The following is a 13,321-nucleotide window of genomic DNA, read 5'->3' on the forward strand; positions in this document are numbered from 1 at the left end:
ACCTAAGACAGAATCAGAGCTGGACCCTGGCCTGCACCTCTATCCAGAGGCCAAGGGGGACCCATTAGAGAGGAAAGACCTGCTGGAAATCTGGAAACCTTAGAGCTCTTCTGCTTTCAGACCTTTGCTGTCTTGGGCCCAGGTTCATCCTGTGTACGATGTGGTGAAGACTCAGGGCCCTACACCCTACTCACCCTGCTGTCCTGTCCAGATGGAAACTGAAGTCCGTGCTGGTGGCCCAGGAGCTAGGGGCCGCCCTACTGCCCCTCACCAACCATCACAGGTGTTACCTACAACTGAGCTGGGGCTGAGTTGGTTAAGCAACATTTCAGGAAGCTGCATTTCAGTAGCAAGTTCCTGGGGGCAATGCCATCCAAAAGCTCAGGCCACTGTTTTTCCTATAGTGCCCTGTGGTCTGGCGGCAGGACCTCATGCAAGGGTCTCCAGCCCAGACCAGTCCTGCAGCTTACAGTCTGGTCCAGAGCAGCCACAGCCCAGCTCCAAAGCACAAAGCAAGTGGTGGGGTTTTAGGAAGCCCCTCTAGACATCTACCCCTATAGAGCACTGTCCAAGCACTGGCCTGCAGGACCATGCTGTTTAGTCACCTAGTGGTCTGTGCTGCTGTAAGACACCCAACCATCACGGTCTGGTCACATCCCCCATCCAAGAGGGCTCCATCTCCCTTGTTCTGGGGAGCATATGCTCCCCACCAGCGGGCTGGGCTGGGTGTATAAACACCTGGGGAGATCTTGCTAAAAAAATTCCTCCCCAGTTTCCACCCATGAAGTTGAACTAGCAGCTCAGAGTGGGAGCTGGCATTGGAATAACTAGGAACCTCTCTCCAGGAGAATCTTGTGTGAAGCCAGATCAGGGACCACGGTCCGACATTATATAACCTGCCACTCTCCACACAGGGCCTTGCAATACCATCCCTTGCTTCAGGTAATGGTTCATTTCTGCTATTAGGCAAGTGCTTAAGAGCAGGGACCATGCCTCATGATTTCTGCACATACATGCATGCACAAACACATGCACAAGCATACACACTCATGACTGTACTGAGCCTACTACCAGGTCTTGGGGGGGAGCTCAGGTGTAAGGGACCCAAGAGGCCATAACTGTCTGGACCTTGTGCAGGTAAGGCAGCTGGAAAACAAGGCCCAGTTGCCTCTACTTCCCAGGTGTCTTCACCTGGGCCTGCCCTGTGCACCTGGTCTGCACAAGGCTCATTCCAGGCCCCCAGGGGGACTGGGGGAGCCTCCTCACCTCCCCCTTCTAAGTCCTCTTGGTTAACCTTCCTAAGGATCTGAAGTATACAGACGAGATGGCCCAGAAAAACCAATGGTGGCAGAGTCTCCTGGGGCTGTGTGGTCACATGCTCTCATCTGGCATCTGTCCCCAGTGGTCCTGAAGGACCATGCTCCTGGGCCACAGGCATACCACGCTGAGGGACAGGGTCTGTGAGCAGGAACCAGGCAGTCACAAATCACTTGGGGGAAAAATAAACCTCTCTAGTGGCACTACCCCATTAGAGTGAATCCCAGGTACTGGCCTCCCCCACGGGAGGCAGGAGGAGGTGACACCAGGGCCCTTCCACGCTCTGGGGTCAGAGAGCTCTTAGCTCTTGACCAGACGAAGAGTGGCAGAACGGGGTGAGGGGAGTGCACTGCTGCTCCATCACCCCCAAATCTATCTCCTGGCCACCCAGAAAGGAAGGAGGCAGGTGTTCCTTCTGCTCCTAAGGAGGGGAGACGAAAACACTACCAGTGGGCGTTTTTAAGAAAGGAAACCAGCAGTTACGGCAGAAGAAACTTCCCTTTCTGTAAACGTAGCCAAGAAGCAAAGGGACAGGGAAAGGCAATGACTAAGACATACAGGCAGCAGAGACCCTGCCCCAACACAGTCCCTGGGAAACCACAGCCCACCCGCCAGCCCACCTTGCCCTTGCACACGAGGTTTCGAATGTGGGTCCACAGGGCAGTGCCTCGAGCACACAGGTACTTTTCAGCAGAGGCTGCCCGGCTCCGGTGGAAGTACCGCAGAAGGCCCTGCATGGCGGCGGGGCTGGACGGCGTCTCTCGCATCCTCGATCCTGCTGGTCTAAGGCTAGCACAGCTGGGCAGAAGCATGGGGAGCCCCCGGCCTCTGCAGCCTTTTAACTAGGCTTCGTGGGAAGCCCCGCCCCTGCAGTCTGGCTCGCCAAGGTCAAAGCTTCCTATTACCCTTGATTTTTCTATTTTTTTGTCTGTGTGGAAAATACGCCCCCACCAGCAGCCTATTGGTTACAGGAACTGTGTCGTGTCATGATTTTCTCTAAAGGCCAGAAAAGCCAAGCTTCCTTCTCAAGTGGCTGGTTTCCTGTGGGCGCGTTTGGAAACGCTGAATAACGGCTGCCTGGCCAGTCCATCTGACGGCAGGAGGTGTTCTGGGGATTCCACCCAGCCAGTAACCCCAATAATGGCATGCTCTGCTTTGGATGGATTCAGGGAGGAGGACACCTTATGCTCCCCCCTGTCCTAGAATTGCTGGCCCAGTGATGAGGGAATTTGGTTCCATTGTCTACCGCTAGCATTGATGTCCAGAACCAACACCACCTGGCCCCAGAGGCTGCAGCACAAGCTGGTTGCCAGAGTGAGACCTGGGCCATGGTACAGAAGATGGCTCCTCACTGGGCTCCATCCCTCCCAGTGGCCCTGGATGGTGGGTCTAGTGGGGAAGGCCAGCCACAGGCTGGCTCGGTTCCAAACAATATAGCATGCTGAGCAGAGCGGAAGCAGCATGAATAACACGATGATGAGGCCAAGGGTTGCTCAGTCTAGCCCCAAACAACATTCAGGGCTGGCAAGCTCTTGCAAGTGGCTATTTAAAGCACAGAGAAGTAAACAAGCTGGAGTCTGGAAAACCGATGACCGAGTAGCAAGGACCAGGAAGTGGATGTCTCGGGAAAATGTGAGAGTGCTCCGATGGCCCCCTCAAGGCCTCAAGGTCGCAGTGACAACCAGGGGATGGGAAATGGGCGGTGGGTGATGTTGGCTTACACTCAGTGCTCTCAGAAGAATGGTCTGGATCCTGCTTGTCTCCCCAGGGTTGAGCAGGGTGGGGGTCTCAGAGCAACAAGTGTGGGCGGTGGGGTTTGGTGGCCAGCTGCCCTGACGTCTGCCTAGAAAACTACCCTTTGATCCATTCCACCAGGGAGGTGGCGAGTGGAAGGCCAAGTTCGGGCAGGGCAGACATTGAGTGCAGCTGGAAGCAGCATGGCAGAGGAGCAGACGCTGCCCTGCTTACTCGGTTATAGGCAGGGCCAGATGTGTCACCAGTGGACAAGCACAGGTATCCTCTCGCTCACTCAGCTGAGGGGTGGGGCAGGGCTCAACTGTCCACAGGAGGAAACGCCATTCCCTGCTCACAGGCCCCCTTGGAGACTGTAGTCTCCTCTGTGCTGTCACCACCCAGGATGGCCAGCAGGGCTTCCCCAGCGCTCCTGGCTGATTGCCACATTTGCACCATAATTTTCTACCTGGAGTGGCTTTTCTAAGGGACAAGAGAACCTTCCTAAAGCAGAAATCTGATCAGTTCTCTCTCTTTTTTTTCTTTTTTACAGAGGAAGAGATAGACAGGGACAGAGAGAGATGAGAAGCATCAATCATTAGTTTTTCGTTGCACGTTGTGACTTCTTAGTTGTTCATTGATTGCTTTCTCATATGTGCCTTGACCATGGGCCTTCAGCAGACCATGTGACGCCTTGCTGGAGCCAGCGACCTTGGGTCCAAGCTGGTGAGCTTTTTGCTCAAACCAGATGAGCCCGCGCTCAAGCTGGTGACCTCGGGGTCTCAAACCTCGGTCCTTCCGCATCCCAGTCCGACGCTCTATCCACTGCGCCACCGCCTGGTCAGGCTGATCGGTTCTCTTATTACTACTATCTGTTTGCTTGGGGCCCATCACTCACATCTTTAAGTTTCTGCCCTTCTCTGATCCCAACCAGGCTCTATCATCACTTAAAAAGATAGAGCAACCTCCCCTAGGATGGCCATGGTAGAAAAAGAGACTGTTACAAGTGTTGGTGAAGGGTCCTGGCTGGGTAGCTCAATTGTCAGTGCGTTGTCTCAATGTGCCAAGGTTGCAGCTTTGATCCCCAATCAGGGCACATATGAAAACCAATCAATGAATCCATAAATAAGTGGAACAACACATTAATGTCTTTCTCTTTCTCTCTCTCAAAAAAAAAATCAATAAAAACCCCCCAAAAACAAGTGTTGGCGAAGATAGGAGAAACAGGCACCCTAATGCACTGCCCCTGGGGAGTAAAATGCTGCAGTCACTCTGGAGAAGCAGGGAAGTTCCTCAGAAAGTTAAACTTGGCTGCCCAACCCAGCAATTCCATTCCTAGGTATCCACACAGGAAGAATAAAAACATCCGTCCACAAAAAGACTTGTGTACACAAATTCACAGTAGCACTAACCGTAACAGCCTCGAGCTGGAAAGTGTCCCTCGACTGGTGAATGGATAAACAGAACGTGGTACAGGCATACTTATGGCGGGTTATGACTCAGCCACAGAAAGGAATGAAGCACTGCTACTTGCTATGACGTGGATGACCCTCACAAACATTATGTTACATATGCTACATGGGAGGAGCCAGCTACAAAAGACCACAGAATATAGTATGATTCCATTTATATGAAACATACAGATGGGGCAAACCTGCAGGCAATAAGCAGAGCAGTCTGAGTCTGGAGTGGGAACAGGGAGTATGACTAAATGGGAACAAGGAAATAATTTGGGGGTGATGAAAGCATTATAAATCTGGACTGTTGGTGATAGTTATACGACTCAATAAATTACTAAAAACGTGTACACTTAAAATTGGATGCATCACATGGTATGCCAGTTCAAAAAGAAAAGATAATAGGGGCCCTAACTGGACCAGATCAGAGCCAGGAGGGTCGGGTCACCAGCAGCACACGCCCTCCACGGTGGCAGTGGTGCGCTTCTTCAGGACAATCCCGGGGTATCCGTACAAGAGGGATTTCCTCACGTGGTTTTACATGTGCACAACCTAAAAGGTCCCTCAAATGTTTGTGAAAACCAATCATTACCCATTTTATATATCTGCTGTAAGAGGCCCAGCCCCCTCCAAGTCGATGTTTAAGAGCTGACATTAGTTTCTCTTCCATTCACGTCCCTGGGACACATCTCATCCGAGAGTCCCCCGTAAGCACTCAGAAAGCAGTCCTCTTCCCAGGCACACAGGGGACCCCAGCATGGTGAATGGCCACGTGGACAGCATGTGCAAGGCCCTGTTCCCCATCCTCTCACTGAGAGCAGGCAGTCTCTCAGTGCCTTTGTAACAGTATCTGCTGTCCCTGACCACCCTACGGAAACCAGGTCTTCCCTTGCCCCTTCTCCTTCCTGCCCAATGTGTCCCCACAGCTCTTATCTTTATTTTGGTTGATGTCTGCCTCCCCAGCTAGAATGTAAGCTCCCTGGGGACATGGCCTTTGTCCATTTTATTCATTGCAGTATCTCTCTGTGCCTAGAAACATACAGGACATACAATGTAAGTAAACTTAATGCATATAACAGTAAAATGTATACTGGCACAGAGGGAGCATTTACACAGGGGCTTCTGAGAACCAGGCATCTGCCCTCTAACAGGTGAGGCTCTGCAGAATGGCCGGTGAGGGGACGCTGACTTCAAGGCTTTTCCACAACCTACACCAAGCAGGGGCTGTGACCTCTGGCGGACGGGGCTGCCATAGAGAGGGCGATTTGCCAAGTTTGGGCTCCATGTTCATCCCCACACTTTTAACATCTTTTAAACAAAAGATGGTAAAATAGACGTAAAATCGACCATTTTAGCCATTTTTAAGTGTATAATTCAGGGCATTAAGTACATCCACAATGTTGTGCAACCATCACCACTATCTATCTCTAAAACTCTGTCACCAAATAGATACTCTATGCCCATTTTAAGCAGTAACTCAGTATTTCCACCCTCCAGCTCCTGGTAACCTCTATCCCACTTTGTCTCTAGGAACTTCATATCAGGGAAATCACAAACATACTTGTCCTTTTGTGTCTGGCTTATGTCACTTAGCATAATGTCCTTAAGGTTATCCACGTTGTAGCATTGTGAATTGAGCTTAAAGAGAATATGTTCAGAAGTATTAAGAAAATTAAAGAGAATATGTGTCAGAATTTTCTTTCCTTTTTATAGCTGCATAATAGTCCACTGTATGGATGACTACGTTCTATTTACTCACCAGCTAATGGACACTTGGGGTCTTTCCACTTTGGGGCTGTCATGGTCAGTGCTGCCATAAACATGTATGTACATCTCTGTGGAATCTCCACATTCATACAGCATTTTATTGGGCTCTTGGGAGTACCACAGAACAGGCAGTCAAACGCAGAGATTGCATGTGAGTAAGCAGACCTCACAGCTTCGTGGGGGCCGGAGTGTGCGTGCCAAGGGACCCCTAGAAGGACCTCAGTTGGATCTGCTGGCATGTATTCGGCCAGGTTTCCATGCACGAGGCAAGCACACCCAGGCTGGCAGAGAAGTTTGGGAGACTGCATTCAGCCTGAGGACCAGCTTCAACTAAAGCAAGCGTCAAACCAGAGACCCCAAGCCCCAATCTCACCTGAGACTCATCTGAAACATTTTTAAAAAATCAACTCTGGCCCTGGCCGGTTGGCTCAGCGGTAGAGCGTCGGCCTGGCGTGCAGAGGTCCCGGGTTTGATTCCCGGCCAGGGCACACAGGAGAAGCGCCCATCTGCTTCTCCACCCCTCCCCCTCTCCTTCCTCTCTGTCTCTCTCTTCCCCTCCTGCAGCCGAGGCTCCATTTGGAGCAAAGATGGCCCGGGTGCTGAGGATGGCTCTGTGGCCTCTGCCTCAGGCGCTAGAGTGGCTCTGGTTGCGGCAGAGCAACGCCTCAGAGGGGCAGAGCAACGCCTCAGAGGGGCAGAGCATCGCCCCCTGGTAGGCATGCTGGGTAGATCCCGGTCAGGCGCATGTGGGAGTCTGTCTGACTGCCTCCCCGTTTCCAGCTTCAAAAAAATGAAAAGAAAAAAACAAAACAAAAAAACCTCTAATGCCCTCACTGGAATGGGAGCTGTGAGCCCATATAGAAACACAAAAGATCAAGAGAAATGGCAGAAGATGATAAAACCCTGGGACTTGGTATAAAATTACCCTCTAAGCAGAAGAAACAGGGCTGAGGGGATTTAGCAATACTATAGAAAATTCAGAGAAGAGAGAAGGAAGACATTCCTAACAGTTGCAAGGCTCCAGTGACCTGGGCTTGGCCAGCTCTGGCGATTACTCCTGGATGCCAGTCCCAGCCCTGGCCCAGGATGTGTTGGGGCACTCGGGCAGTGCCTTCGAGGCCCCCTCCTGCCCTGGTAGCAGCTGGTCCGGGTACTAACTGGACTCCTTCAGACAGCCTGCACCTATACTGAGACCCATGCATTTCCATGAATCTGTGCCTTTGTTGGTCTTCGAGTTCAGGATGGCGACATCTCCATCTAGGAAAATCTTTCCTCTGAACACCAGACTCTGTGATGCCAACTGTGAAGACTTCTCTGTCTCCTGACTCTTCCCAAATAACTGCACCCTCCAAGCCACCCGGCCACCCTGGGCAGGTCCTGCTCTGGCCCTCAGCACAGCGGGAGCATCCCTCCTTCCCAGACCTCTCCTCTGTGGACTGCGAAGCCTGGGGCAGGGGTCTTTTTGTTCTTGGGCTCCCTGGGGCCTGGCACCCTGCGGAAACCAGGTCTTCCTTGACCACTAGGGTGGCACAGTGGACTCTTGGTGAGGATGAACTGTGATGGCCCTCATTGTTCAGAAGGCTCACTGAGGCTAAGCACTGTCATGAAGAGGATCCTTGCCAGGCCCTCTGCACTTGTCTGCACTCAATTTGTGTGTGGATTTGTGTGTCTGTGGCTCTTTACTGAGCAGCTGGCATATCAGGGCTAAGCCCTTGCACTCTGTCCTTCTGCCTTTCTGGCCCAGGGCCTAATGCTCTGAATAAGCCAGCTCATTTATTGCAGGTTCTGGAGGGGGAGCCCTCTACCATCCTCTGATGAAGCCTGTATATTTCGGGAGGGGAAGTGGGAACCTGCAAACTCACTCAGGACAGTCAGCTGAGGAGCACAGGCTGGACCCTGAGACTCTGGTTGGCGGTTCATCAGCACCATGCAGGGGAGTAAAACCAGACTGACCCAGCACCCCAACCCTGGGGGTTTGGGACCTCGCTCTCCAGATGATTGTAACCTCCTGCCCAGACAGGTGTGTGAGCAGCTTTGCTAGAGACCTGAGTCCATCCCATGGCCCCTTGGAGGGGTACCCCTCAGGGCCTGCTCTGCCTCTTCCCACCCTGGATGGCTCTGGGCTTCTCTCTCAACCTCCTCAGACAATCCTGGGGTGCTGTGCCTTCCCCACCTCACTGGAGGAGATCTCCACGAAACTTATGAGTCAAGATGTATATGGGGGCAGGGAGCACCTGGGGGGACACAGGCCATGCCCTCCCCACCCCACTCTGAGCAGCAGGACATCGTGCAGGACTGCATGCCCTGCTGACATGCACTCTAGGAAGGCGCCTGAAATGACTGGGAAAAGCCTGGTGCCAGGAAGGCTGGGGGCGAAAGAGGACTGGCTGGGTGGCAGGGCGTCGTCACCTCTCCTCCTCCTTCCTTCCTTCTTCCTCCTGAGGCTCATTAACAAGCCACTGGGAGCCCAGGTCTCCAGGGGCCAAGCCAGCCTCCTCTGGTATGAGTCACAAACATCCCCTACGGTTGCTGGGATCCTTTTCTGGCTAATGATGGCTCAGGGCCCAGACTTCCCACTCATGCATCCACTGAAGCAGAGACGAAGGGGTGGAGCCCAGCTGGCTCCAATGGTAGTATCACTACCAATAATAATAGCAGCCGCTGACGCAAAGGCCCACCTCAGTTTACAGGTGAGGCCACAACTTTGGACGGGTGCAACGATGACTTGCCCAAGGTCACAGGAGGTGTGGTGGGGCATGGGGAGTTGAGAAAGAGTACTCTCCTTGACCAAACTCTAGCCAGGCTACTCTGAGCTCTGTTTTCCAACTAGGCCTCATCCTTGAGCACATCCTCGTGGGCCCAATTTTAGCAAGAATCCTACTAAGCAAGTTAGCCAGAATCCTCCATCCCTGATATCTGATCACCCTTGACAACTGACCAAATTTCTTATCCCACCATCCCCAAGTGACGTCTGATCCCCCTCAGCCTACCTTTGACAAGAATCCCATTAGGTCCACTTCAGCCAGAACCCTCCCTTACCCGATGCTTTCTCTGACTTCCATCCACTGACACCCCCTCACCCTGCTCCTTGGGCTGGAAAGCCCCACTTTTCCTTGTGTATTTAGAGCTGAGCCCAGCTCTCTCCCCTGTGGCAACCTCCCCCCGCAGTGTTCCCTACACATATCTCCACAGTCCCTGCGTCTGGGGTGGGAAGAGGAAGTGACTGTCAATGGGAATGAGGAAATCATTCTGGGGTGATGGAAATAGTCTACAACTAGACTGTTGGTGGTAAATAAGTCCATTTTTAGAAAAAAGCCTGCCTTGCTGTTTCAACAAGTGTCACAAATAATTTTTTTTAACAGAGCCATGCCCTCCACCCCCCTCCCATCTCACGTCTGGGTCCTCCGGGTTCTCCTAGGAGAAACGGTGGGCGAGCACCCCTGAGAGAACAGATGGGGAAGCAGGCTGGAATCAGGTGGTAGAAAGGAGCAAAGATGCCCCTTACTGGCCCCCCACAACCTACTGCTTTCTTCTTCCCTGGGATGCACCTGGCACCCAGACTGTGGGAGAGCACAGGTCATGCACAGAGAAATATAAAATACTTTGTTTATATATAGTAGTGTCATGCCAAAGGGTTTCCAAAGAGGGCTTGACTGCAGTAAAGGAGGAAGAAGAGTATGAGCTCTTTCTTCTTCTCCACTGAGATCTCTGTTATCCAGAGACAGGACTCAGAGGCCCTGGTTCAAATCCCAACACCCCCAGGAACCTAGTGAATAATTTGAATGATTTAAGTCAGAGGTCATTGGAATCTAAGCTGAAACCAGGATCCGGACACCCAGCCTGTTGGCATCCTTGGCCTGTGAGGCTCTACAAGATGTTGGTTCAAGACCTAGGTGTGGGTGAGGGGTGCCCAGGCTGTGGGCAGATGCAAACATGGAGAGGGAGGGGGGAGAGGAGAGCAGAAGTTGTTGAGTAGTAGTGTAGAGGGTGAAATTTCAAAGGACCAAGCTATGACCATCACTATCACCTAGCAGGTGCAAAAACATGTTGGTTCTCTAAGGAATCCAGCACCAGGACGCTCATAGAATAACAAAACGCAGAAACTGCCTCAGTGTCTACCAAGAGCAGAATGGGCTCTGGCCGGTTAGCTCAGTCTGTTGGAACGTCATTCAGAAACATTAAGGTTGAGGGTTTGATCCCCGGTCAGGGCACAAATGGGAAGCGATCAATGGATACACAACTAAGTGGGACAACAAATGAAAGCTTCTCCCTTTTTCTTCCTCTCTCTGTCTCTCTAAAATCAATTAAGAAAAAAAAGCAAATGGCCCACACAAGTGGTTGGCTCACTCCGAGGGAGTCCCTGTAGAGCCCAGAGCTATGCGGAAATACAGGGCTGGATCTCAAGGACACAGTGGGGAGTCTATGCACGTGAATTGTAAAGCAGTAAGTACCTATATATACTATGCATGTGAGTCACCCCCACACAATGCCCCATCTGTCAAGGTGGGACCCACACCAAAATCACATGGAAAACCCTAGAGGAGCAGCACAGTTCCCTGATCAGGACCCTAGAAACGGGATGACTGATAAACACTGCCTTGCATTTCTGCTTCTTCCACTTGGAAGCCCCACTCTACCAAGACTTACAAATTGCCCAATGAAACTAGCGTTTTACAGGAAATGAGGAACCATCCCTTTCTCACCCAAGCTCTAAGCTACAGGCAGGTTACAGGTCTACATTATGAGTGGCTGTGGACCGAGAGTTGGCATTGGTAGACCATCCCCAACTGAGAGAGGGGCTGAGAATCCTGTCTCCCCTGTGTTAGGCAAATCTGCTGCACTGCTCCCCAACATGAACCCAAACCTTAGTATACTCACTGGAGCATCACCCCACACTGGTCCTCCCTACCACCCTGGGCTCCGCCCACCTTAGGAGAGCCCAGCCCTTGGTCCCATCTATGGGGTCAGCCGAGGCCGAGAGCCTGCTCTACTAGGAGACAGTAGGTGGGTGATGAGGGCGAGAACAGGGTGGTCAGAGAGGCATGTCTGCTTCTGGACCTGGTCTCAAAGGTGCGGGGATTCCCAGAGGCCCTGAGCCAGAGATTTCCTAATAAGCTGCCAAGGTGGGAGAGCGGGCAGAGTCATCTCCCAACAACCTGGTGAACCAGAGCACAGCCTGGAGCCAAGGCGAAGTAAGGGCTTGCTGGTCTGATTGATGAGCACGTGGGCCCAATCAGACAACAAATTACTCAGGAACAAGTCATGCTCTCTCTCCGTCATTCCGGCTGCTCAGGATTTCACCACAGAAGGGTTTTTACTTCCTGCCCTTAGGGAAGGGAGGTGTAGCCTCTTGGAGAGCCTGGTCCTCCCACAAGCATCTGGAATGCCCAACCCACTCCCCCTGAAGGCCTCACCCCAGGGTCTGAGGGTAACAAGGGGAGCAGGGAGCAGTTAGTGCCTGCCTCCAGGGCAGGGCTGGGAGGAACTGCCTAGCTGCATCTGGTAAGATATCACGTAAGGAAGTAGATACCAGAGCTTTCTCCCATGGGAAACAGAACTGTGAAGGTGAGGCCACAGGAAACACAGCAGGTGGCATAGTTCCGGTCTGCCTTGAGTGGGAAAGCTGGTGGTGAGCTGCGGGGCCTGGGAAACTGGAGGACCGAGGGCTGGGAGATTTTCCCTGAGGGCTCGGGAACCCCTGCTGGTTGTGTATGGACACTTATTCTTGGCCAACCAGGGGCTTCTATGCCAGCTCTGGGCGGGTCTGTGCCTGCACTGCAGCCCCTGGAACCTGGTTCTAGGAGCCAGAGAGGAGGTGGGGTGTCGAGCAGGGAGGACTGAGATTTTCGTGCATACTTGCCAGCTACAGCCCACAGCACCACCTAGCCATTTTCCTTGAGGAACAGAGGCCCAGCTGGAAAAACAAGTTTAACTGCAATTCCTTTGGGGACAAGAAGGGGCCTAACAGATACTCACACAGACACACTGGGGCAGAGGAAGGTGGCAGCCTCACCTGGACCTGGCCCTTCCCCATGATCCTGTCGGTGCTTTCACCATCCTCCTTGGTGATCTTTGTTTTGTTGTAACACTTCTCATAGCACAGAATCCTCAAGGTCTGGGAGCCTTCCAGCTCGATCTCAAACTCCTGCAGCTCCAAGAAAGAAGGAAAGTCCCACGTTAACGGCCAGGTCCAAGGGGGCAATGGTCAGCACTATAGGCCGAAGGCACCTTCGGAGGGCGGCTCAACAAACAGCCTCCTCGTCGCCCCAGGAGGACTCGGGCCTCAAAACCTTCCTCACTCAGGTCCTGGGATGCAGACCCTCAGAAGCTGCATCCCTGTGGAAACTCTGAATGACTCTCAAACCTAATCCAAATTCCTTAAGCCAGCATCTCAAAGGGCGGTTGGGCCCCACACGGCCTGCGCCAGCTCAGGGGAGCTGGTTACAAATGCTGACTTTTTATCTCTGGACTTTGGGAGATAATGACATGTCAATGGAAGCTGTACTTGCTTGCACTGATGAAAATAAACGCCCCACTCTGGTGCACTGACAGTGGGGGAAGCTGAGCATGTGTGTGGGGTTGGGCGTGGAGGGTGTAATGAGAAATCTGTCCTTTCTGCTCATTTTGTTGAGGACCTAAAGCTGCTCCTTTCTACATTTGAAAGGGGGAAAAACCGATCCAGGAGGTAATACAAAAAAAGAGAAATTTTAGAGAAAAAACTGCTCCCATAGGCTTTCGGGTTGTCTGCTGTGAGGTGTGTGGTATTAACTTTCTCTTCCATCATCCCACATACTTTCATTAAATTCATTCTGCACTTCACACCAATGCTTCTGTGGGCCTGGATTTGTGGTGGGGAAATGGAGGAGAGCGAGGGAAAATAAAAACATAAAAGCAGGTATTTCTGAGACAGAATGGGGGTGGGGAAGGTGTTGTGTGTCGGGAATATGTAGACCCCTGGAGAAGCCATCGGCACAGCCAGGGCAGGCGCCAGGTGACCTGCTGCTGTGGACCCCGTGTGCCTTAGTCCCTCAAGCCCCCACTTGCTCGCA

The 13,321-nt window shown here is 52.4% G+C and overlaps 1 protein-coding gene across 4 annotated transcripts in view; it reads right to left on the reverse strand.

The window, feature by feature from the left end:
- BCR (BCR activator of RhoGEF and GTPase) overlaps positions 1-13,321 on the reverse strand; it is a 119,695-nt gene that overhangs the window by 7,662 nt on the left and 98,712 nt on the right. For all 4 annotated transcript variants that reach the window (XM_066365523.1, XM_066365524.1, XM_066365526.1 and 1 more), the window contains one exon: positions 12,286-12,417. In XM_066365523.1, coding sequence (XP_066221620.1) covers positions 12,286-12,417 — 132 coding nt within the window. The remainder of the gene's footprint in view (positions 1-12,285; positions 12,418-13,321) is intronic.

The sequence above is a fragment of the Saccopteryx leptura genome, chromosome 2, assembly GCF_036850995.1.
Source record: "Saccopteryx leptura isolate mSacLep1 chromosome 2, mSacLep1_pri_phased_curated, whole genome shotgun sequence".
Classification (NCBI taxonomy): Eukaryota; Metazoa; Chordata; class Mammalia; order Chiroptera; family Emballonuridae; genus Saccopteryx; species Saccopteryx leptura.